Genomic DNA, 26799 nt, shown 5'->3' on the forward strand with positions numbered 1-26799 from the left:
TAATGTGACTGGAGGCTCCCTCAGCAGGGCAAGACCTTCCTGTATTTACTAGAAGAACCCAGAATTAGCCATTGCAAAGTGGCTTAGGGAAGAGGGTAGGGGTGGCCTCAGTGGAGGATCTTCTCCAACTCCTCACATATAGGAGAGACATCTCTATTTCCGGTATGATCCTATTTCAGTCTTTACAATTTAAGCCATTCCATGGGGTTTCTTTTGGGACTCTCAGGTAGCAGCATGAGGCCCCCTGGTGGCCTGAAATAATTCACAAGTTTACTTTTCAAGCAGTTGGAAGGACAGGCGTGGCTAGAGAAATATTATACAAAGGTAGTAAATACTCACCTGGACCTGGTGCTTCCAGTAGAGGCAGGGTGGGGTAGGATGACCTATTTTGGGAGAGGTAAGAACTAAAGAACTTTGTTTTACGGGATTAAAACAAACTGTAATTCTGGATCAAACACTCAACACTTTCTGATTTTTATTCTTCCGTTCATTTAGCAAACACTTATTGAGTACCTAATCTGTGCAGGACATTTTATTAGGGGTTTAAAAATATATGACACGTTATGCACTTCTAAGGAGTTTTGGAAGAAGATAAAACATTTATGGTACTCACGTGGTAGAAAATGAAAGTTGCCATCAGAGGATAAATAGGTAGAGACTCTTGAAGGAGCAATTCCTTTCAGATAAATGGGAACCTCTGGGAAGAGGTTGCACTTAAGCTGGGGCTCTAATGAGAAGCAGGATCTGGATATGTCTGAGTTGGAGGGGGAAAGGATGGCATAAGGATGGAGGGAGAACAGAAGTTTGAACGTCCATGGAGGCAGGAAAATTGAAGCCTAATCCGGGAATGGGGAATCATCTGGTCTGGCTACCTCATGAGTTTTGGGGTTGGAATAAGAATGAAAGCTGGATACATTTGTTTGGAGCATACAGAGCAGGACCTTGAATACTCACTTGAGAAATTTCTTCATCAACAGTGGGGAGCTTTTGGATATCTTTGAGCAAAAAAAAATAAAAAAGCATGTCAAAATACAGTATCCCTCCCACTGTCATAAACACAATGCCATACACTTGCATTTAGTCCAGAGGAGTGTTCACCTGCATGTGTTCAAGATGATTGTATTCAACAACTCCAGACTTTCACCATCTGACCTTCAAAGCCAGGAGAAACTAGGTCATCAAGGTGTCTCCCCTTGACAAAACCACCTGAGCACCAGGGAGCAGTCAGTGCCAGAGGGCTCCTGCCACATTTAATTAAAGTCCTTGATAGAATGCCTTTCATCGAAAGTGCTATGCTAGGCTTGTTTTGTTTTGCTTTGTTTTTCCAAGGTTTAGGAAAGGCTTTGTGCCTATCTTTCCTCTCTAGTTTAATATGGTTTAAACGACATGAACTGGGGATATTTCTGGCTAGAGTTATGGCGTAGAGTCCTAGCTGCTCAATATTCACAGAATTCAAGCAGTAACGTTATTTGCATCGTATTATTGCTAAGTCAGCTAAGCAGCCTGAGAATCTACACAATGCCTGGTATATAGCTGCTGCTCAAAAATATGTTCAGCAAATATTTAACAACTGATCTGATAAATATGTAACACACATTTAACAACACATTATAAAATTCCTGACCCAAGGCATTGATTTCCTAAGTATAATGGCATATAAATCTTTTAGAATAAACATAATTCATATTACTCTTCAGAAGTCGTGAAAAAAAATGATGTGATAAAAAATAAAAATCTTTTAGTTAAGTTAGGAAGAAGCAACATGCCCATTTGAGAGAAATACAATTGAGATGTTGTTGCTGATAAGGCAAGGAAAGATGGGCAATCTGGAACTGCAGTAACAGTAACTACAATGGAAATAACCATTTAAGAAGTTTCAGCAGCAATGAGTATTTATTATTTTGAATAAAATGTACATTAAACTTTAATATAAAAATCATCAAAAGTGCTATATTGGATTATTTTAATATTAATTTATCCCCACATGTCATCGAGTAGCTACACATTTTACCTTTTTTTTTTAAACTTCTGACACAGCATTACGATCATCTAAAAACTGTCCAATGTTAAAACATAAAAAAAATATTAGTTTATTCTTCAAGAAAAGTACCACCAGTGATGAGTTACTGAAAGTGAAAAATAAAACAGATGCTAGAGAATCAACTTTTTGGAAAAAAATGATCACAGAATTTCACAGGAGTATGCAAAGTTCAAGGCAGTTTAGACTCTCAGCAGAACATTTTTATGATATAACATCCTAATAGCGTGGGTTATCTCTTTTGGAGGCAGGTTGCTGGTGTGCCAGAACTCATCTTCTCTTGCCTACTTTCCAAGGTGAACCAAATGTTGTCTAATGCCGCACACCTCCCATGACCCCTAAAATGTTTAATGTAGAGGAAACACTGATTTTTCAGTCTTAGAAACAGCCCTTAGAATTAAGTTTGTCATCGAAGACACAAGTCATTGCTCACAGAGGAGAACCCCATCCATCCTCCACCCTCAGGCCACCCCCATGCCTCTGGTCTGCGGCAATGCCAAGTCCATCCTCTCCCACACCAGTCCTGGGTGCATTGGCGGATGAAGTGAGAGCAGGTCCTTCAGACCACACATCCCGTTTGGTCTCATTCAGTCCTAAGCAAACAAGCTTCTCTGATTTGCCACGAGAGTCGTCTGACTCTCCCGCCTCTTGGCTTTCTTGCTTCTCTGTCTCACCTTCCAGCACAGGGCGCTGGAGGCTAACAAAAAAAGTCCCAATGATAGAAGGACTAGACCTAAGATGGAGATGATGGAGCCATGGGAATTGAAGCTGTAAGCCACGGCAGTGACCGCTATCCCAGCGATGAGGACCACCACGGCGAAGGGGATGATGCAGCGGTAACAGGAGAGCTCAGCGCCCCCCGTGGCGGCTGTCAGCTGAATCTCATTGACCAGGGGGACCATGGTGACCATGACTTCACCATTGGAGCTCTTCTCCATTGCCACTGGCTTGGGAGACTTTGGGGTTCCCAGGATCTCCTTTATGGGCTCTTCGGTCATTTTTACAGTATGTCTCCTAGCTGAGTTCACAGACTAGACCTGGGCGGTCTCACCAGGGTGGAAGCTGTGGAGGAGAAGACAGGAGATTCCAGTTAAATGCATCAGAGTAAGCCTCACAAGTAGGAGTAAAGAGCTGGGGGAAAGACCACTGTGTTCTTTTCTAGGAGGCATGGATGCATGTGAAAATCAACTTTAATATATTTTTTTCCTAATTGTTTGCATTCTCTTTGCATTGAGAAGAAAACAAGATAAAGCAGAGAACCATAAAGAAAGGGAAGATATAAAAAGCAGGAAGCACTTTACAGTGCTTAATACACTCTGGCGGTCTGCAAATGTTTTACAAGCTTTTCTGCTTTGTCTATTGCTTTTCTTTCCTCTAAACACACAGAGAAGCCTCAATCTTAATCCCAAAACAGCCTCATTCAAGAGGAGAACACGTTATAAACAACACTTCGCACAGTCCCTTCCACACTCACAGCAACCTAGACTCTGCCGGCGTTTCTGGGCATAACATGCACTCTTTCCAAACTATTGCCCATTAGCTGTGCACCAAAGCAACGTCAAGACCAGCAATCAGCGTACAAATGATGTTCTTCTACATCAACTGACAGTTAACAAGTCTTTATTGTTGTGACTATTAAATACAGCGAAACATGCATCCTGGGTCCATGATGGGGGTGCAGTTGGGCAAAAATTCAGGGACAATAAGGCTAGGATTTGTGAGCTAAAATGCGGCAATATCCTCTGATCCATTTGAAAAGGGAAAAATAAGAAAAATAATTCAACAGTTTTTTGGACAGAATTTTGTGCTTTTTTATGTTAAAGAGATCAATTATTATGATAATTAGCTGTCAATTCACAAATTTTCCATTAAACTCAACAAGGAATTTTGATATTGTATGTACCACATGTTTTTAAAAAAAAGCATACTAGATAAGCATAAAGATTTACAAGTTCATTTTTACCCCACGCTGCTGTGTACAAAAACTTGCTGCGCTGTATCTTTCTAAATATTTTGAATCTGAACATTTCAGGGTGAAATCTGAGACTCTCGATCAAAAGCCTCTGGTTGAAACGCCATCTATGAGAAATCAGTGAACACTCTTCTCTTGCTCAGACATGGTAAGTCATTCTCCTTTACCCTCGAGAAGTGATCCAGCAGCTAAAGGGTTGAGCAGTTATAGTTACTGAAAGCATTTAAAGGAAGATACTGGAGATGATTTCAGTGAGATGAATACTTTGATCATATTAAGCACCCACTGAAAACTAATTCAACAGCAAATCAAACCTCACAGTTTCTTCCTTGCTCTGGGAGGTCAAAAATATCACTCCTTGTGCAATGAACTAAAAGTTAGAGCTGCCTATTTGCATGGGATTTTTAATCACCAAATTAATCACTACTGTTCAATGATACCTTAAATACTGGCTAGGCCAGTAAAAGGATATTTGAGATTCTGTCTGAAAGAAAAAGAATCTTCACCCCAAAGCTGAGACTTCAGCTAACCTGAAAATGAAGCTCCATCCCCCAAAGACTTACACTGACCCGTACCTCAGAGAGAAGCAATCCATTACCAGGGAGACCACTGGACTTGGGAGGGAAGGAACAGCAGCGTCTGAGCTTCTTCTGCGACCTCTGGGAAGACAGCCTGTAACAGCACGTCTGTCAATAAAGTGACAGGACAGGGATCTCCTCTGGGGAAAAGAAAAGATACAAAATACTATATGGTAGGTTTTAGATCCTGGAGCTCTTTCTTTTACTCTACCTCTTCCTAAATGACGCTTGTCTTTCCCTCTCTCTCTTTTTATTTCCTCCCCCGCCGGATTGCCCCTCCCTACCATTTTTTTTTTCTTCGTTCTTTTCCTTGCCAGCAGATTCCGAGTTTTGGTTTCCCCCGGCTCTGCTCAGTGACATGATAAGTCAGAATCATTCTAGAGTCCCTAGAGACAGGAGGCAGCTTTTACTTTTATTTCTCTTGCAGCATTTACCGAGCGCACTGCTTTGCATTACTCATTTTTTCCCCAGCCAACCTCCAGATCTTCCTCCCGCCCAGCAGGCATTTTCACAAGAAAATCCCAGAGTCAGCGTTGCAGACCCAGCTGAGGGGACAGAGCCGAAGGGATAGACACTTTTAGGGCGGGAGGAACAGCTGTGAAGTCATCGAGCAGCTGAATCCAGCCTCTAAGCCAGCAAAAATCTATGTTCCCAGGTTTCCCGAATATTCTTTCTTCATATATGTGTGCTGTTCATCTGAAGCTTAACCCCCCTTATTTGATATTAATTCATTTAGGAACAAGGGTGGGACATACAAATGTTTGTGACTAAGGGGGGAAAACAGTCATTTTGATTTAAACATGATTACTACTTGTGCTAGGAAGTGAGTAACTTCGGCAATGCTGAAATCATCATTACCATCACTGTCATTATAGAGCACCTGCAAGGTGCATGCATTAACATGACTTCTCACTAGTTTACAAATGAGCTTATAGATAGTTTATAAATGAGGCTCAGAGAGGTTAAGTAATCTGACAAAGTTCACACAGAGAGAAACCCTTGGTTTGAACTCTAGGCTTTAAGGAGCACACAAATTACGTAAGGAGCTTGCTAAATGTAGATTGATTTAATAGGTCTGTAGCAAGCTCCTGGCTGGTGTCAATCTGCAGATCCTTGACCCACTTAAAGGAGCAAGGTATTTTAAATATTCAAACATATATGGCTTGACATGTCACGCTCTCAAACAATAAATGTCTATTTCCCACCCCCTGTCTGCAAATGGACTTAGAGCTCTAGACTTTCTTGCAGATAAGTTATTTAAAATTGTAAAGCCCCAGATTGTCTTCTGGAGGGAAAAATGAGATAATACTGGATGACTATTATAAGTTCATCCCGATACTTCTGTAGCTAAAAGTTATCCGTCATCTATTTTTAATCCATACAAGTTTGAATATCTTTTTAATTGATACAACTAATACTACAAATATAAATTAAATCTTGAAAGAGATTTGTTTTCCTTCTTTCTCTCGAGTTGTTAGATTTCTCTAACTTCCGGTGGAGGGCATGGATGTTCTCAGGCATCTCGTCTCTGTTCTACGATAGCCCACTCTTTCCATCCTTGTCTAGAAATCATACCTTGGTGATTTTCTCATAAAGGGAGAGGGACCAGAATGGAAATCAGAGAAAGGGCTTCTTCATTAAAAAGAAATAAAGTTGAAAAGTTCCTGAGGCCTGGCTGAGTCGGGGGAGCCCAGCCTGCTGCGGCTGATGAGTACCTGGAGGGCCTCGGCCACGACTATCTTCAGACTTTAAAAATGTGGGATGTAAAGGGACACATTCATCCTCCAGGAGGAGTGCTGTCACTTGGTGTTTGAGAAGGGGTACTTAGAACTACGGCATTTCAGCACTTGCCAGCAATGCCCTGGGAGGACAGGGATATTGGGAGCCACGGGCCACGTAATTGGAGGTTCTTGAGAAGCTCCTTATGAGAGCAGCAGTCTTCCCACTGTGAACTGTGGCCTTCGGGGGCAATTCCTCTTTACTTTCTAGCAGGGCTGTTTTCTCCCCAACGTAATCCAATAACCCCACTGAAGCTTTGAATATCATCACCCTTTCCTGTTGACCATGTTCCCCCATTGTCAAAGTCAAAGGTACATCATTTGAACTCCTTCCAGAGAGAGGCCAGAGGCACCTTTTTTTGATGGTGACTTCTTGGCTGAACTTATACTGAGGGATAGTGAATGCATCTGTGCGCTGGGAACAGAGTTGGTCTGTCGTTATTGCTCCTAGTACCCAAGCTTTCCTCAGCCTTTTCAGGCTTCAGATGTTACATTCACCCTAATTCTTCTTCAGAGTATGTACATCTGCTCAGATACACAGATGCACATCTTCAGATTGCTAGTAGACAACTTATGGTTTGTACTGATAAATACAGAGAAGTAGAAAGCTTTGGGATAAAGCAGAAATATCTAAAAAATAGATACCCAAGAACACCTGCAGTTTTAAATGATTCTTACCTCTTCAAATTAAAATTCAAAGAATTCCTAGTGATCAATGCCTGATGCCTTTGAATGATTTTTTCTCCCTCCTCTCTGCGCCTATAAGATATTAAACATTCCTGAGAGTGCCTTAAGAGACACCTGCCCGCAAATGCAAAATCTCATTCACAAAGCAACCAGCCTTCTTTCTGCAAGACTTCTTTCAGAAGGGAGAGGAAATCTTTCTGGTTCTTTTTAAACAGAAGGCTCCAGGAGATTCCTTTAAGCTTGGAGAACTTTTCAGAAAGCTTCTAATTCATGAATTAAATCTACATCCTCCTACCCCACCCCACCCCTCCAAAGACATTCCACATTTCTTTCCCAGTTTCAAAAATCAAGGCAAAGATCCTTACCTTTCCCAGCCAGAATTGGACTGACACAGCTGCCAGCTCCCGGCCAGGCCAACAGCTAGCCAGAGACGGTGATGCAAATCACTACGCTAGGGACTGTAAACAAAGTACTCACCAAGGCTTAAACACAATTAAGGGATCAGAGAAAAATTGATGAGAGGAAATTCCTTAAGTGCTGTTGTATTTTCTTCCATATTTCCCTCTATGAAAATGGAATCCACGTATTTTTTTTTAAAGGGACCCAAATTTGGAAAGAGTGTCTTCCTTTGTTTTTCTTTCTTTGTATCCTCATTCGGGCTTCCATTTTCAAGGTTTTCCCTATCCAAACCCCCATTCTGATACTATCTCTCTGTAATACTGTGAACCTGCAGAAAAGAAGTTGCAATCCTTGTTCTATACTTCTAGGAGGGTGTGGGGTTGGGAGAGTATGTGCAGTGGGGAGTGAAAAGGCAAATTAATTTTTTCACCATAACAAGCAAGTAATAGAAGAGTAAAGGAAGAAGAGATCCATTGATGGCGAAATGGCATTTGGTTCCTTGTGTGAACCCTCTCCCTAAAGCCAGAGGAGAGGTGTTATCAGGGCTGTTCATCAGAGGGGTGCAAGGCACCATGGAAATGGTGGTACACAGGAAAATCACAGCTCTGAGCAACTGAGCTAAACTTCCACCAAAGGCATCATAAAAAGCAGAATTAGGAACACTTGCTGTTCTGGAGAAAATTCCCCCAAATTAAAAAAAATCTCGTTTTACTTAGAAACAAGCCAGAAACAAAGTTATTTAGGGAAGGGAGATATAGAAGTGGAGGAGGACAAGGAAAATCGTGAGTACCATGACCAAGAGGAGATTTTGCCTGTGTCCCTTCAGTAGAAGCCAAAAGGATTCAGTTTCTCAATTAGAAAGGGTACTATTTTGTTTTTGCCGTGGGTCGATGCTGTTGAAGACCTGGAAACCTCTTCTTTGGGAACACACAAAGTTTTCATTTGGTGAAGAGCACCCCCATGTGCATTCAATTACTCTCCCATATTTACTTTCAGTTTGCTTTTGCTTGGTGTGGTTCATTTGGCTAATTTTCAGCAGGCCTGAAGATGCCAGTTCCTCCCAGTTCTCTGTCCAGTCGCCACATGCCTTTGATCTCCGTCATCACCCAGTCCAGTTGGATTCAGTGAGATTTGGGAAGCTGGCCAATTTTTCTTCTTTCCAATGCTTCTTTTAAGGGTGTGTCTGCATTTAAGCTCTGAAATCATGGACATTTTGGAAAGTGATCTGTGCTTGTGTTTTCATTTTGGATAACAGGTCATATTATTTCTACTCCTACCCCTGCCCCAAAGCACTTCTCTTTGAGGTCTAGGACATCAAATAGGGAGATCTGATAGTAACAAGTGGAATAATGGGTATGCCTCAGGTATAAGTATATATTTTACTCTTTGCTGGTCAATTTTAAGGTACCCCAAACTCATAAAATCCACACAGATATAGAAAGAAAAACACATCTTTTAGATGTACACTCTGGTCACCATTCTCTTACCCATTTTGTTCTGAGTCACTATGAAAGATTGCATAAACATAAAATAACAGAATTGCTGCAATCAAATAACATGGTGGGACCTTAGGGAAGGATGAATAAACTATGTTTCACTTCATCAAGAACTAATTGTCATTCTGGCCTCGGATGAGAAGAGCTGATTTCCTTGTTTCAAAATCTGAGTATATACTAAAACAGCTATGATAACATCCCCATGTGTCTGGCACAATCCTTTATATTTGTGTACATTATATTTTTGGAGGACTAAGATGAGGAAGCTCAGAGGTAAAGAGTTATAGCAAATTGGACTGACGCTTTCCCAAGACAAGTGCACAGCACTTGGGTCAGCTTCCCCTACTGGGCTCTGGATCATGTATTCAGGGGCTTGTAAGGCCCACCATTTTTGCCTTTTCCAGAAAAGGAAAGGGAGGGACAACAGTACCCTCCCCGCTTTGCCCCTCCTCTAGATCCCTGATAATATGGGGCCCTTCTATGCCTTTTTACAGAAGCAATCTCCCCCTAGCCTCTGGTGACAAATGTCACTCATCCATAAAATGATGTGCACAAACATCGTGTGACCCCAATCCACACCAAATCAGCACAACATTTCTAGGTTTCAACATCAGTCTGGTCCTGGGGATTTGAAACCACCCTGTAACAAGTAAAATTTTCTGAAAGTTAATAATCTACAATGTTCTGTAAGGGTCAGTTAGCTTCTCTTGTTCCATATTCATAGAGCAGAACATACCTTCTGACCTGATTCACCATTTCCCATTTGTGTAGCTCTGGTCTTGAAATGACTGGCATGGGATGGGCTCACCAGTCTGGCCCTCCTCCACATAATGAAATATTCAGTTGAAACCATAGATTTTAAGCTCTGTGCTTAAGTAAGAGGAAGGTTGAGTTTATTTCCACAAGTAGATTCTGTTATCTCCATGTTTTAGAGAAAGAAATGGGGGTGTAGAGGGTGCCACTATCCCCAGGTCTAACTCCAGGTTGCTTCATTCTGAGTCGACCTACATGATACAACCAGTTTGAAGAGGAGAGAGCACAATAAGGCTTATCAATCATCTAATATGCACCACTGATATACAGCCCCTGTCTCAGGTCTTTGTATTTTTATTTTACTAGTGAGGAAACTAAAACTCAGCAGCGTTAAGTCCTTAACTTGCCTGGGGTGCACTGATACTTACTACACACCTTTTGGGTGCCAAGAACTTGTTGAATGTTCTAGTTGAGCATATAGAAACCAGTAAGTAAAGCATGATTTCTGCTCTCAGGGAGCTTACAGTCTAGGACAGGAAAGCCGCAGGTAATCTTTCTGCTAGAGGGAATACCAAACTGCTATGGGAGACCCCTGGAAGATGAAACCAGTCTGATCCAGGTGGGAGGGAAAGCTTCATGGTAGATTGGTACTTGACAGTGTAGGTAGGGAAGGAGAGAAGGTGATTCTAGTTGGAAGGAAGAGCCTATATATAAATGTAGCTCAGAAAAGTGCAAATCTGCAGAGAGCTTTGAGTAGCCTGTGTGGCTGAATTTCAGAGAGCATGGGGCAGACAGGGAGCAGTCCAAATAAGACTGGAAATGGTTGCTGGTGAGATCATTGCCTCAGGGTTGAGTTTGGACTTTATTTTGAGAGCAGTGTGGGTTTTGAATAGGATGGCATGGTCGGCTCTGTGCTTTGTCAGTAGAAGCCTGGAATTAAAGTGTTGGGATGCACAGGGCCGGGGGTGGGGGGCTGGGGGTGGGGAGTCAAAATGGAGAAGCCAGAAAGTGTGCAAATTAGAGAACCTTTGTGACTGTCCACATGAGAGTGCTGGGGGCCTGATAATGGAAAATGCATACAGGTGGGGAGTCACTACAATGGGTAGAATTGGTAAACGTTGGCAATGGATTTCACAGGGTGAAATTACCAAGGGAGAGGGGTTTGTAAGGTTTTTAAGCCTAAGTGATTAATAGCTTGGTGATACTGTCAGAAGAAATAGAGGGCAGGGTGCGGAGGGTATACACTTAGTTTGGTTAGCATAGCTATCCATTTCTCCAACAGAGAGGCAAATGCTAGAGAAAGTGGCATTACTGCCTGACTACTAATTTGTGAAGCATTGTCTTAGTTGCCAAATAATGCTGTCATAGTCTCACAGATGAATTTTCCACTAAAATTATGATTGAATTTATAATTCACTTCATTTCATGCAAACACACAAAATTGCAGATACATATGCAATATACATACATGATTTGAGATTGCTAACTTTCTGCCTGGAACAAGAAATAAATATTTTAAGAATTCAGATTTGAGACTTCAGATGTACTGACTATATGCAAATAATATATTGATTCAATTTTAAAGCTTAACTTTAAACTCCTCAAAAACAAGAACATAAGTATGCAGTTCTTTTTGTACAGTGTCTAGCATGAAGAAAGCACCTCAAAGATGTTTTCTGGGAATGAAAATGTTTTCTTCTCCCATTGATCACTACTCCAAGGGTTCATATAGAGAGTTCCAATCACTTCACATTTGGAGAAACAGCCTTTGTCTGTTATTAGAATTAAGAGCTAATTTTATGTTGCCCTGTGAGTTAAAGCTTTAAAAAAAAATGGCAGTCCCAGTCCACTATGGATTTCTTTAGAAATGTCCTGTTTTGGGCCTCATGCATTGTAAGCAAGCCTTCACATTAGGGTTTACCAAGATCATGTTGACTGGAAAATCTCCCATAAGTTCCTGAAGGATAGTATTAGTAATTATATACATAAGGAAAGTTTTTGCCAAATAAATGAACAAGTAAAAGGATGACTCTACATTGAAGTCAGATGTAAACTTGAAAGCTCAGATCATTTTTCAAATGGATTATTTCAAAGTGTCCAGCTATTTAGTGCTAATTACATTAGTTACTCAGTTATAATTGAATTACTCAATTATTATTTGCATTTTCCAGTATTCTTTGGATGGTGGGTACCCTGTAGACCCAACAAGAGGCTGTACCTAATAATAAACAAATATTTATTGAACATTTAGTTTGTGTTATATACTTTTTATAGATTTATTATTTCATTTAATACTCATAAATAATCCAAGAGGTAGCTGCCAGACAGTCCCATTATATAAATGAAGAGATTAGGGACTTGTTTGGGGAAGTCACCATTTAGAAGATGGTGAAGCCCACAACTAGAACCAAAGCCTGTTTGACTCCAAAGTTTATCCCTATGCATTATTGTTTCTGTGTTCAGATGATATGCATGTTTTCTGTTGCTCATAGGAGTTTACACTCACCCCAGAATAAACTTGGGTTTAGAAAAAGTTATTTTGCCAGAAAAAACACGCAATCACCTTCCCACAGGACGCCTGTAGTGACCCATTGATGAGAACAGGATCAGCTCAAGAAACTGTTTGTAAATATTTTTATCCACTTAAAAAGTCTTTGGTGTTCACAACATGGGTGGGTAGTGGGAAAGGGAACCATTTGCCCAGCTGAACTGAGGTCAAACTAGAACAATTTATCTTATGAACTTATCTTATGGAACAATGCAGAACAGATCCCTTGCTTTCTTTCTTTAGATAAAAATTTTAAAGTCTTGCTTCACAAAGGAGATGGTACCTTGCTGTCTCCTTGTTTACTTAAGTAAACTATACAGGAAATGGGCATTATTGTCTTTGTAAAAGCACTTGTAAAACTTGATAAAACTAATGATCCCAAGACAGTGCATGGCCACAGAATGAGAACACGATGTTTCTTCCATCGTGCACACAGAGGGCATCAAGTCCACTTTGAACTCCAACTGGCCACTGAGCCTGGTCAGTAAATCTGCCATCGATATCTTTGGATGACTTCCAATTTGAGGGGCTCGATGGTCTCAGGGGAACCTCTCTCCCCTGACTATTTCTATTTATCTTCTAAGTTAAACTTAGTTTGGAAAAGCTTCTTTACAGCTCTGATATGACTTGTTCTTTCTTTCTAGGGTTACAGGGTAAGGTTTTGGCTCACTTTCACCACAAAATTAACATTTCTGACTCTATACTCTTGTTGTGCAATGAAAACAGCCATAAATTGAAAGTGAGGAAACTTGGGTTTGAATCATTTTTTTCCCTTTTTGTTGACCTTAGGCAAGACACCCAACCTCTCAGGGTCCCATTTGTCAGATCTCAGGGTCCCCTCTGAGGGGGGACTATTCTTTCCTTTTATTCTATTTAAAAAATCCTATTTGGGGTCCTATAATTTCCCATGTCACTATTAGAGAACGTAGATGAGACAACTTGGGAAAATAGCTAACACAACTACCCTAGCTACCAGGAAATCTCTTTAAAAAAATATTCCCTGGTGCAGCATCTGTCAGCAAAGCCATTGACCTCTTACTGTGGATATTCATCTATTTCCCTGAGAGGAGAGTTGCAGACATCTGGCGCAGAGACAGACTGCAGTGCAAAGGTTTCCTCCAGTTCAAATCAGAAATTCTAGGATTGCAGTGTTTACACGCTAATTTCCACTCTTGCTGATCCAAAGCCAATGTCATAAGAAGTGTGAGGTGTCCAAGGAAATCAGTTAAGCCACAGATGGCAAGTTGAATTCGGAAGGCAAGCATCAGGGGCAGAATTCCCACTGGTGGAGCCTTCTTCTGCTGTGACTGACATGATGAGATATAAGTCTGAGATCTCAGCTCACATCTTAACGTGACAGGACACAGGAGCAGCCAGGTTTAGGTAAGACTGGTGGGAAAGCCCAAGGGTGGGTCTCTCTGGGAACAGGAAGCACGTATTGCTGTACCAAGAAGGCTCTGGGACACAGAATTTTTCAAGTTGGAGAAGCAATTGAGCTTCCCAGGGGCTGCCAAGAGTGTGTCACAAGGAGTGTGCACTTCCTTAGTGCTTCTTCTGTCTCAGGTCACAGAATCCAGAAGGGAGCAGCTGTGCTGCTTTATGACTTGCATTAACACAGATTCCTATATAAGCACCCAGTTCAGATCCTCACATTATGGATTAGAGCAGAGACAAGGATGAATCTATATATTCCTCTCTTTCTGAAATTCCTTTTTGTTTTCTTTGTGGTAGGAGTATAATTTTACCACCATCAAATATATTCTGTACACCAGTGAGGAGTTGGACTACCTGCATGAGAATTGCAAAGAGTACTTACAAAAAAAAAATATATGTGTTTCAGGGTTCTACCTAGACCTACTGTATTATTGCACCAGGATGTTTGGGGTGTGTGTGTGTGGGTAGGTCAGGAACCTGCATTTTTTATTCATATCCCAAATGAAGTTTGAGATCCTCTGCTTGACACTAATCTAGCAAACTATTGAGTATGTGCACTTAACCACATGGTTCTCTGGTTAAAACCATCAATGGTCCCTTTTCATTGAAGGGTCAGCTTCAGCTTAGATCAAATTGCAAATACAACACACTATTTCATGTCCCTCTTGCCTGTTGGTTCTTACCTATACTCAGGATGATGTCTACTCATTTTTCCTGATACCTCAAGCAACACCTACTTCCCTGATAAGTCCTCCTCTGTCATTGGACCAGGCAGACCTGACTTTATTTCCACTGTGTCCCTATATTGCTCTATGCTAGGGTATCTCGACCTAGGCACTTTTGACATTTGGGGCTGGATAATTCTTTGTTGTGGGTGGCTGCCCTCTTCATTGATGGATGTTAACATCATTCTTGGCTCTACCCACTAGATGCCAGTAACAACTCCCGAGCTGTGAGAACCAAAAATGTCTTCACGCACTGCCAAATGTCTCTTGGGGGGCAAAATTGTACCTGGTTGTGCACACTGCTCTACACTTACAAATATCGTAGCCCTAGCCAAATAATGTGGAAAGTTTCTGCTTGCTAGTTTATCTCCTCTGAGATTCTGAGAGTTCAAGAGTAGGGGGTTTGCAAAATGTATCCTTGTGTCCCCTGTGCCAAGGCATAGCACCTGATGCACAGTAGGCATGTAATACACATTTCCTTAGCAAAACTTTATTGAGGTACTAGATGTCAAAAGACCTGGATTTTAGCTTATCTTGGTTGGCTCTACGGTTTGAAATGTGGTGACTCTGGACACATCAATTAGCATCTCTGTGACTCAGTTTCCCTCATTGGAAACATCAGCATTAGGCCTTTGGGTTGTATGTGGATGGAATGTGAGTGGGTCTAAGAAAGTGTAAAGTGCAGAAAGAAGCCTAGTCAAGGCAATGTGTTCTGAGGAAGACATGCTGCTGTCATGTTTTTATCTTCCGGGCACAAAGTCTGGGTAGCACTGAAAATTCAGGTCTGTGCAAACAATACAATGTTTTATAACAATATCTAGAGGATTTCTTTCATGTGGAACACTATAAATACTAGAAACTTTGTTGAACTGATTGAACCTGTGATATGAAATGAGACTACCACAAAGACTAAGCATAATGCTGTACAACACACTATAGAAACCCTAAAGTTTCAACTCCCTGCCCCCAGATACACTTGTGTGGTTCTGATAAAGACCCAGCCAGGCCTAAGGGAGTCTTCTCTGCTCTAGGTCTGTCTGATGTTCTGTGGCCTCCAGGAGCTGCCAAACCCATTCTCTGAGCCCTATTCTGTTCTGTGTTGGGACTGTGGCTTCCTTGTTTCCTGACCTTTAACATCAGTGGCAGGAAATTAGCAGGTTTTGCACCTGCAACTGCACAGAACATGTGGCATTAATAAGGAGACTCATCCACTCTTTGTAAAGATTTTTTTCCTCTAATACACCCTATGGAATGCCTCTCCAGTTATTTATTACCTTGAAAAACCTCTCTCTCTCATTCTGCTTACCTACTTTTATGACTTCCTTTTACACCCTGGGCATGCCATCACTCTTGCCTCCATGCTCTCCCAGCGCTGTGGTGGGCTGGTTTATAGATCTCCCTCCCTTCTTTTAGCAGAATGAATTTGTTTCCAGGTTAGCTTAGCTGTGAAAAACCTCTGTCGCGTGGAAATGTGGACTCTGATATGCATGCGCGAGTGTGTGTGTGTGTGTGTGTGTGTGTGTGTGTGTGTGTGTACCACCATCAACTCTCTTCCAGCTGCAACCAGCCAGGACTTTCCCACTAACCATTTCATGCCCCAAACATGTAGGCTGCAAAAGCACTCACAAATTGTAAAACTATACAAACAAGTCAAAAAGTCCTGAACACATATACTGCTAGTGCTGCAAGAGGGCTTGCTAACCATTTAGTCTAGCTCTTCCATTTTAAATTTGAGAACATTGAAGCCTGCACAGGTTAACTGACTCCCTCTTAGTATTTTCTTTGCAGTTTCTGACCGTGTCAGAAAGCTACCATGAATCATTCCATTACTTTTAAATGCATCACAGCTAATCTTTATTTTCCAATTTTTTCTATACTTCATGATCATCTCTTTAAGCTTAAAATAATAATTTCCGTTCAATATAGGGCTTGGGAATATCTCATCTGAAAGAGGTGGTAGGTGTTTTTAAAATAGTGAGTTCTGTGTATTTTTACAATAACACATGGTTTAGAGCAACGAATAGGACCTTTTTTTCCTTACAAATTGACAATTATTCTGCTCCAAAATTTTTCTTACAATTTCTTTTTAAAACAGCTTAGGCAGATTTCTGAGATTTGTTTGTAAGAAGATGGCCCTGGAGGATATTTGTCTGCTCATTAGCCACTAAAATTTTTCTACTTTGAGAATTGTTAGAGAACTTATTGAATGGATGTACCTGTCTACTAGTTTATATGAAGAACTCATGGACAGCTTTTTTTTTTTTTTTTTAAAGAATAAACAGTCAATTTTATTGGGCTCAGACTAGGAATCCATGGATCTTGAGGACCTCTGTGAATTTGTCAATTTTCTTCTCTCTGTTCTTTTTGCCCTGCTTCCAGAGCCTCATAAGCTGCTTCTTCTTCCAGTAATGGATCTTGGCCTTCTCCTTCCTCTTCTTCTCCAGGGTAGCTGTTACTGCCTGGGACTTCCAGCCAACCTCATGAGCCAATCCTTCCCGCCCTGAGCTGTTCTCCTGCAGGCTCCATCCCACTGCTGCAAGCCCCTAGAGCAGATAGAAAATGTAGGACAGAATGAGCAGACCTATGATGGCAAAGAACATCAGGATGAAAATATCCAGCATTGTGGACTCCTTGGCCAAAGAGGCCTCTGGATTCCAGAGAGATGTGAGCTGTGAGCACGGAGTTTGCAGTCGGTGGAGAGAAATGACTCTTTCTTCCCCGTGCTGCTCAGCCCTCCTTTCCCCTCTCCCTCCCAGGGCCTGCAACTACCGGTTGCTGTAGCTCCATCAGCAGCTTACTTCCCTCCTCCCTCACTTCCACAGCCAACCAATCACAAAGCCTGGAGGAGGTAACCAGGGAACTGCTTCATATAGACCAGGCAGAAGTGAAGAGGTTTAATTTCTCCCTAGGAACCCAGTCCCACCCCTTTGTATCTAAATGGAGTCTGTATGACATGCACATAGGAGGAGATCTGATCTGTATCCAGATGCCCTAGGAATGAATCCTCCTGACTGCCTTTCTACTCCCTTTTCCCACTCACACACGCTGGGCAAATTATCTCAGAAAAATGACAGTTGGGAGTTGGATGGGCCGACCACTGGCAAGTAGTAAAAGTCATGTCATGGAAGACATGGACAAAGGTCCCATGTGAGTCTCAGCTGGCATCTCTGTGGATGGAGCTAACACTGATGGGAATTCCTAAGCTGTGCCAGATTCTGCACACGTGGTGTAAATTTTTTTAAAGAACAATTCAATTTATGTAAATTAAGCAAAAAAACACATGGAAACAGTTCACCTATTGCCCCCACCCCAACCATTAATCTGTTCTCTGTATCTATGAGCTTGCTTTCTTTTGAGAAACAAATACTTTAAAGAAAAAAAAAAAGCAGCGTACCACCATCCACAATCATGATTATTTCTTAAAAGAGAGAATACTTCAGAGCAAAACAAAAAACAGGATATAACCTCATGAAATTGCTTTTATTTTTCACGTTTTTCAGTACATGTCTCCAAATTAGCATTTGGAAACCACCAAAGCTAGATTAATTAATCCGGGAGCCAGAGATGTGAGTTATAATGTCAAATCCTGTAAAAAATAATGGAGGACAAAAATTCTTTGATTTGCATTGGTATTAACTATTGCTCATATCGTGTGGCTCTTTCATGGGACCAAGGTGTTATGTCTGAAGATTTCTAGATTATTTGAGAGACAACATATGGAAATCAGCATGCCCAGACACACAAGCCTTGCTGAGAGAATCTTTAACTTTGCCACACTCCATAAACCACTCAGCCTTCATCTTTAAAAGAAGGATCTGTTTTATAGGATGTTATATGAAATGAAATAGTAAATCTGAAAGCATTTAATAAACTATAAAGTGATCTGTAGCCATCAGATTTTGTCAGTATCTCTAAGCTTTATAGATGTTTTCTTTAATCAAAACCTCATCAAGGCTGTGTTAATCTGACTGCAATGTCTGATGAAACATCAAAATATGTTCTACATAGGAGACCACGGTATATAATGTATATGTCAGTGCCTGCCACAAAATAGGCACTCAATTATTTTCTGTTCCCCTTACCCCTTGAAAGTATGTGCTTTGACTCTCTAGATAATGCCAAATATTTTGTTGTAAAAGCAATAGTCAAACTTCAGTTATGCTTCTATGATCTTTTTGAAATTTTCTTAGATAAATGAATGGAAAGGAAATCAGAATAATCTTTATGTTATGAAAACCTTCATCCTGCTCATACATCAGCTTTTTCACTTCACTTCCTTCTCTCTCTCCTTGCGCCCTCTACTGACTACAAGTTTGTATTGATTTAGCAAACTTAACTGTTTTGAACAAAAAGATCACAATTTTCTCCAGCCTGTGACAGTGATTAATATGTATGCTACTTTTCCCACAAATATAGGATCAAGCTGTATATCAGTTTTTGAAAATTCGCTTTTAGCCCTAATTGTGTATGGCAAACATCTCTCCATGTCAATAAATGGACCATCAAAATGGCTACATTGTGTGCCATTGCAAGGATGTCCCATCTTTATGGGAGCACATTTAGTCTGCCTCAGCTTTCCTCACTGCTGTATTTTAAAAAGTTTCCTTTTATGTCTCATATTCTCCATGAAGATATGTTAGAAACTAGAGCCAAAATTGATAACACTCCATAATTAACATTGGAATCTAAAAAAGATACACCAGTACTCAAATTTGCAACATACAGTACTGCCAAATATTTATCCTGCCACTTTCTTTTCCCTGCACTGCTTATCCTTTTCTACGAAATTGCACTGAAATATATTTATCATAATCAAAGAGCAAATATTTAAAAAGACTTAAAAGATACGTCATCTCCAAAATGAATGAGGGTTGATTGTCATGAATAAGGAAAAATCTGAGGTCTGGAAAAGCTAGGTGAAAATTAGAAATATATTTGCTATGTTCACCCCCCACCAATGAAGGAGTGAATGTCCTATATTACACTGAAAAAATCCAATTAATGAAGCTGAAGAAAAACTTGAGCATTCTCTCAAAATTCACAGGAAAATAATAAATAATTGAAAATAATGAAAGAAAAGATAAGAAATAAGGAGTCCAAAACATGTAGTTACACAAAGTAGGAATTCCAAAGCAGGAAATGAAACCAGGAGAACACAAAGTAAATGACAGAAGAATAAATTTTTAAGCTAAAGAAATATTTAAGTTTGAAGCTTTAAAAACTTCACTAAAAATAAATGAAACACATGCCTAGGTATAACCAGGCAAAATTCTTGAATATAAAAGATAAATCAAGCTTTCTACATGAATTGAGCCTTTCAAAACAGAAAAAAATCATGTATTCTAGAGAAGAACACAAATCAAGCTATTCTCCCTAAAGCTAAATTTCAATCCTCAATGTTTACAGAACTTTAAGGATGGGTCAAAATTAAGAGTTCAAGAACAGTAGAGACTTAGCTTAAAAGAACTAACAGTGAACAATAAAAGCATGGTTTTGAAGCAATTTGCAAATATAAAAATATAATTCTTTAAAGACAGGATGGATGTTGTAAACCATAACAGTAATAATCTAGGTTTTCATTCCAAAATAATATAAGCAAACCCAAGAAATAGCAAAGGTTAGTGAAAGGTAGTATAAAATCACTATATTTTTTCTTTTTTTGGATGAGATTAATATTTTTTATTGAAGTATAGTTGATGTACAATATTATATAAGTTACAGGTATACACCACAGTGATTCACAATTTTTAAAGGTTATACTCCATTTATAGTTATTATAAAATATTGGCTATATTCCCCTGTGGTACAATATATCCTTGTAGCTTATTTTATATTTAATAGCTTGTAAATTTTTTTTCCGACATCTTTATTGGAGTATAATTGCTCTACAATGGTGTGTTGGCTTCTGCTGTAAAACAAAGTGGATCAACCATATGTATACACATATCCATATTTCCTCCCTCTTGCATCTCCCTCCCACCCTCCTTATCACACCCCTCTAGGTGGTCACAAAGCACCGAGCTGATCTCCCTGTGCTATGGTGCTGCTTCCCACCAGACATCCATTCTACATTTGGTAGTATATATATATATGTCCATGCCACTCTCTCACCTTGTCCCAGCCCACCCCTCCCCCTCAACGTGTCCTCAAATCCACTCTCCAAGTCTGCGTCTTAATTCCTGTTGTGCCCCTAGGTTCTTCAGAACATTTTTTTTTTTTTTTAGATTCCATATATATGTGTTAGCATACAGTATTTGTTTTTCTCTTTCTGACTTGCTTCACTCTGTATGACAGACTCTATGTCCATCCACCTCACTACAAGTAACTCAATTTCGTTTCTTTTTATGGCTGAGTAATATTCCATTGTATATATGTGCCACGTCTTCTTTATCCATTCATCTGTTGATGGATACTTAGGTTGCTTCCATGTCCTGGCTATTGTAAATAGAGCGGCAATGGACATTGTGGTACATGACTCTTTTTGAATTATGGTTTTCTCAGGGTATATGCCCAGTAGTTAGATTGCTGGGTCGTATGGTAGTTCTATTTGTGGTTTTGTAAGGAACTTCCATACTGCTCCCCATAGTGGCTGTATCAATTTACATTTCCACCAACAGTGCAAGAGGGTTTCCTTTTCTCAACATCCTCTCCAGCATTTATTGTTTGTAGATTTTTCTTATGAAGGCCATTCTGACTGCTGTGAGGTGATACCTCAGTGTAGTTTGGATTTGCCTTTCTCTAATGATTAGTGCTGCTTGCATCCTTCCATGTGTTTGTTGGCAATATGTATATCTTCTTTCCAGAAATGTCTACTTAGGTCTTCTGGCCATTTTTGATTGGGTTGTTTGTTTTTTTGATATTGAGCTGCATGAGCTACTTGTATATTTTGGAGATTAATCCTTTGTCAGTTACTTCATTTGGAAATATTTTCTCCATTTCTGAGGGTGGTCTTTTGGTCTTGTTTATGGTTTCCTTTGCCATGTGAAAGCTTTTAAGTTTCATTAGGTCTAATTTGTTTATTTTTGTTTTTATTTCCCTTTCTCTAGGAGGTGAGTCAAAAAGGATGTTGCTGTGATTTATGTCATAGAGTGTTCTGCCTATGTTTTCCTCTAAGAGTTTAATAGTGTCTAGCCTTACATGTTGGTCTTTAATCCATTTTGAGTTTATTTTTGTGTATGGTGTTAGGGAGTGTTCTAATTTCATTCTTTTACATGTAGCTGTCCAGTTTTCCCAGCACCACTTATGGAAGAGTCTGCCTTTTCTCCACTGTATATTCTTGCCTTCTTTATCAAAGATAAGGTGACCATATGTGCTTGGGTTTATCTCTGGGATTTCTATCCTGTTCCATTGATCTATATTTCTGTTTTTGTGCCAGTACCATACTGTCTTGATTACTGTAGCTTTGTAGTACAGTCTGAAGTCAGGGAGCCTGATTCCTCCAGCTCCATTTTTCTTTCTCAAGATTGCTTTGGCTATTCGGGGTCTATTGTGTTGCCATACAAATCATGAAATTTTTCGATCTAGTTCTGTGAAAAATGCCAGTGGTAGCTTGATAGGGATTGCATTGAATCTGTAGATTGCTTTGGGTAGTATAGTCATTTCCACAATGTTGATTATTCTAATCCAAGAACATGCTATGTCTCTCCATCTATTTGTATCATCTTTAATTTTTTTCATCAGTGTCTTATAATTTTCTGCATACAGGTCTTTTGTCTCCTTAGGTAGGTTTATTCCTAGGCATTTTATTCTTTTTGTTGCAATGATAAATGGGAGTGTTTCATTAATTCTGCATTTAGAATTTTTGTCATTAGTGTATAGGACTGCAAGAGATTTCTGTGCACTAATTTTGTTTCCTGCTACTTTATGAAATTCATTGATTAGCTCTAGTAGTTTTCTGGTAGCATATTTAGGATACTCTACATTTAGTATCACGCCATCTGCAAACAGTGACAACTTTACTCCTTCTTTTCCAATTTGGATTCCTTTTATTTCTTTTTCTTCTGTGATTGATGTGGCTAAAACTTCCAAAACTATGTTGAATAAGAGTGGTGAGAGTGGACAACCTTTTCTTGTTCTTGAACTTAGAGGAAATGGTTTCAATGTTTCACCATTGAGAACCATGTTAGCTGTGTGTTTGTCATATATGGCCTTAATTATATTGAGGTAAGTTCCCTCTATGCCTTCTTTCTGGAGGGTTTTTATCATAAATGGGTGTTGAATTTTGTGGAAAGCTTTCTCTGCATCTATTGAGATGATCAAATGGTTTTTCTCCTTTAATTTGTTAATATGGTGTATCACATTGACTGATTTGCGTATATTGAAGAATCCTTGCATTCCCGGGATAAACCCCACTTGATCATGGTGTATGATCCTTTCAATGTGCTGTTGGATCCTGTTTGCTAGTATTTTGTTGAGGATTTTTGCATCTATGTTCATCAGTGTTATTGGCCTGTAGTTCTCTTCTTTTGTGTCATCTTAGTCTGGTTTGGGTATCAGGGTGATGGTGGCCTTGTAGAATGAGTTTGGGAGTCTTCCTCCCTCTGCTATATTTTGGAAGAGTTTGAGAAGGATAGGTGTTATCTCTTCTCTAAATGTTTGATAGAATTCTCCTCTGAAGCCATCTGGTCCTGGGCTTTTGTTTGTTGGAAGATTTTTAATCACAGTTTCAATTTCAGTGCTTGTGATTGGCCTGTGTATATTTTCTATTTCTTCCTGGTTCAGTCTCGGAAGGTTGTGCATTTCTCAGAATTTGTCCATTTCTTCCAGGTTGTACATTTTATTGGCATAGAGTTGCTTGTAGTAATCTCTCATGATCCTTTGTATTTCTGTAGTGTCAGTTGTTACTTCTCCTTTTTCATTTCTAATTCCATTGATTTGAGTCTTCTCCCTTTTCTTCTTGATGAGTCTGGCTAATGGTTTATCAATTTTGGTTATCTTCTCAAGAAACCAGCTTTTACGTTTATTGATCTTTGCTAGAGTTTCCTTCATTTCTTTTCCATTTATTTCTCTTCTGATCTTTATGATTTCTTTCCTTCTGCTAACTCTGGGGTTTTTTTTTTGTTCTTCTTTCTCTAATTGCTTTAGGTGTAAGGTTAGGTTGTTTATTTGAGATGTTTCTTGTTTCTTAAGGTAGGATTGTATTGCTCTAAACTTCCCTCTTAAAACCGCTTTTGCTGCAGCCCATAGGTTTTGCATCGTCGAGTTTTCATTGTCATTTGTTTCTAGGTATTTTTTGATTTCCTCTTTGATTTCTTCAGTGATCTCTTGGTTATTTAGTAGTGTATTGTTTAGCCTCCATATGTTTGTATTTTTTACAGCTCTTTTCCTGTAATTGATATCTAGTCTCATAGCACTGTGGTCGGAAAAGATACTTGATACGGTTTCAATTTTCTTAAATTTACCAAGGTGTGATTTGTGACCCAAGATATGATCTATCCTGGAGAATGCTCCATGAGCACTTGAGAAGAAAGTCTATTCTCTTGTTTTTGGATGGAATGTCCTGTAAATATTAATTAAGTCCATCTTGTTTAATATGTCATTTAAAGCTTGTGTTTCCTTATTTATTTTCATTTGGATGATCCGTCCATTGATGAAAGTGGGGTATTAAAGTCCCCACTATGATTATGTTACTGTTGATTTCCCCTTTTATGGCTGTTAGTATTTGCCTTATGTATTGAGGTGCTCCTACATTGGGTGCATAAATATTTACAATTTTTATATTTTCTTCTTGGATTGATCCCTTGGTTGTTATGTAGTGTCCTTCTTTGTCTCTTGTAATTGTGTTTGTTTTAAAGTCTATTTTGTCTGATATGAGAATTGCTACTCCAGCTTTCTTTTGATTTCCATTTGCATGGAATATCTTTTTCCATCCCCTTACTTTCAGTCCGTATGTGTCCCTAGGTCTGAAGTGGGTCTCTTGTAGACAGCATATATACAGGTCTTGTTTTTGTACCCATTCAGGCAGTCTATGTCTTTTGGTTGGAGCATTTAATCCATTTACATTTAAGGTAATTATCAACATGTATGTTCTTATTACCATTTTCTTAACTTTTTGGAGTCTGTTATTGTAGGCCTGTTCCTTCTCTTGTGCTTCCTGCCTAGAGAAGTCCCTTTAGCATTTGTTGTAAAGCTGATTTGGTGGTGGTGAATTCTCTTAGCTTTTGCTTGTCTGTAAAAGTTTTAATTTCTCCATTAACTCTGAATGAAATCCTTGCTGTGTAAAGTAATTTTGGTTGTACACATTCCCTTTCGTCACTTTAAATATGTCCTGCCACTCCCTTCTGGCTTGCAGTGTTTCTGCTGAAAGATCAGCTGTTAACCTTATGGGGATTCCCTTGTATGTTATTTGTTGGTTTTCCCTTGCTGCTTTTAATATTTTTTTCTATGTATTTAATTTTTGTTAATTTTATTAATATGTGTCTTGGCATCTTTCTCCTTGAATTTATCTTGTATGGGACTCTCTGTGCTTCCTGGACTTAACTATTTTCTTTCTCATATTAGGGAAGTTTTCAACTATAATCTCTTCAAGTATTTTCTCAGTCCCTTTTTCTCTTCTTCTTCTGGGACCCCTAAAGTTCGAATGTTGGTGCATTTATTGTTGTCCCAGAGGTCTCTAAGGCTGTCCTCAATTCTTTTCATTCTTTTTACTTTATTCTGCTCTGTAGTAGTTATTTCCACTGTTTTATCTTCCAGGTCACTTATCCGTTCTTCTGCCTCAGTTATTCTGCTACTGATCCCTTCTAGAGAATTCTTAATTTCATTTACTGTGTTGTTCATCACTGTTTGTTTGCTCTTTAGTTAAACGTTTCTTGTATTTTCTCCATTCTATTTCCAGGATTTTGGATCATTATTACTATCATTATGCTGAATTCTTTTTCAGGTAGACTGCCTATTTCCTCTTCATTTGTTAGGTGTGGCTGGTGTTTACCTTGCTCCTTTATCTGCTGTGTGTTTTTCTGTCTTCTCATTTTGCTTAACTTACTGTGTTTGGGGTCTCCTTTCACAGGCTACAGGTTCGTAGTTCCCATTGTTTTTGGTGTCTGTCCCCAATGGCTAAGGTTGGTTCAGTGGGTTGTGTAGGCTTCCTGGTGGAGGGGACCAGTGCCTGTGTTCTTGTGGATGAGGCTGGATCTTGTCTTTCTGGTGTGTAGGTCCATGTCTGGTGGTGTGTTTCGGGATGTGTGTGACCTTATTATGATTTTAGGCAGCCTCTCTGTTAATGGATGGGGTTGTGTTCCTCCTTGCTAGTTGTTTGGCATAGGGTGTCCAGCACTGTAGCTTGATGGTCATTGAGTGGATCTGGTCTTGGCGTTGAGATGGAGATCTATGTGAGATATTTGCCGTTTGATATTATGTGGAGCTGGGAGGTCTCTTGTGGACCAATGTCCTGAACTTGGCTCTCCCACCTCATAAGCACAGCTCTGACAACTGGCTGGAGTACCAAGAGCCTGTCATCCACATGGCTCAGAATAAAAGGGAGAAAAAAAAGAAAGAAATAAGAGGGTAAAATAAAATAATGTTATTAAAATAAAAAATAATTATTAAAAAAAAATTTAAAAAGTGATAGATAAATAAGAAAGAAGAGAGCAACCAAACCAAAAAACAAACCCACCAATTATAACATGTCCTAAAAACTATACTAGAAAACAAACAAAAAATGGACAGAACCCTAGGACAAATGGTAAAAGCAAAGCTATACAGACAAAATCACACACAGAAGCATACACATACACACTCACAAAAAGAGAAAAGTGGGGAGAAATATATATCGTTGCTCCCAAAGTCCACCTCCTCAATTTGGGATGATTCGTTGTCTATTCATGTATTCCACAGATGCCGGGTACATCAAGTTGTTTGTGGAGCTTTAATCTGCTGCTCCTGAGGCTGCTGAGAGAGATTTCCCTTCTCTTCTTTGTTCGCACAGCTCCCGGGGTTCAGCTTTGGATTTGGCCCCACCTCTGCCTGTAGGTCACCTGAGGGCATCTGTTCTTCACTCAGACAGGACGGGGTTAAAGGAGCAGCAGAGTCGGGGCTCTGGCTTACTCAGGCCGGGGGGAGGGAGGGGTACAGATGCAGGGCAAGCCCGCAGCGGCAGAGGCAAACGTAATGTTGCAGCAGCCTGAGGCGCGCCTTGCGTTCTCCCGGGGAAGTTGTCCCTGGATCATGGGACTCTGGCAGTGGCGGGCTGCACAGGCTCCCGGGAGGGGAGGTGGGGATAGTGACCTGTGCTCCCACACAGGCTTCTTGGTGGCGGCATAAGCGGCCTTAGCGTCTCATGCCCGTCTCTGGGGTCTGCGCTGTTAGCTGCGTGCGGCTCGCGCCCGTCTCTGGAGCTCCTTTAAGCAGCGCTCTTAATCCCCTCTCCTTGCGCACCAGGAAACAAAGAGGCAAG

The 26799-nt window shown here is 40.0% G+C and overlaps 1 protein-coding gene across 2 annotated transcripts; it reads right to left on the reverse strand.

The window, feature by feature from the left end:
- Positions 1 to 1851: 1851 nt before the first annotated feature.
- Positions 1852 to 7152, reverse strand: TMEM100 (transmembrane protein 100). Of its 2 annotated transcripts, XM_027087121.1 has the most exons (4): positions 7045 to 7103; positions 4873 to 4974; positions 4586 to 4728; positions 1852 to 3100 (listed from the first exon to the last, which is right to left on the reverse strand). In XM_027087121.1, exon 4 carries the CDS (start codon positions 3034 to 3036, stop codon positions 2632 to 2634), a length of 405 nt encoding a protein of 134 aa, XP_026942922.1. In that variant the 5' UTR covers positions 3037 to 3100; positions 4586 to 4728; positions 4873 to 4974; positions 7045 to 7103; the 3' UTR covers positions 1852 to 2631. The 2 variants fall into 2 exon arrangements, with proteins under 2 accessions (XP_026942922.1, XP_026942921.1); XM_027087120.1 differs by lacking the exon at positions 4873 to 4974 and having other exon boundaries at positions 7045 to 7152.
- Positions 7153 to 26799: the final 19647 nt, after the last annotated feature.

The sequence above is a fragment of the Aethalodelphis obliquidens genome, unplaced genomic scaffold (assembly GCF_003676395.1).
Source record: "Aethalodelphis obliquidens isolate GAN/ISIS:26980383/991018 unplaced genomic scaffold, ASM367639v1 scaffold58, whole genome shotgun sequence".
Classification (NCBI taxonomy): domain Eukaryota; kingdom Metazoa; phylum Chordata; class Mammalia; order Artiodactyla; family Delphinidae; genus Aethalodelphis; species Aethalodelphis obliquidens.

Excerpts from the sequence above, each read along its gene's own strand:
- TMEM100 (XM_027087120.1), bottom strand. The coding sequence starts at position 3,036 with ATGACCGAAGAGCCCATAAAGGAGATCCTGGGAACCCCAAAGTCTCCC.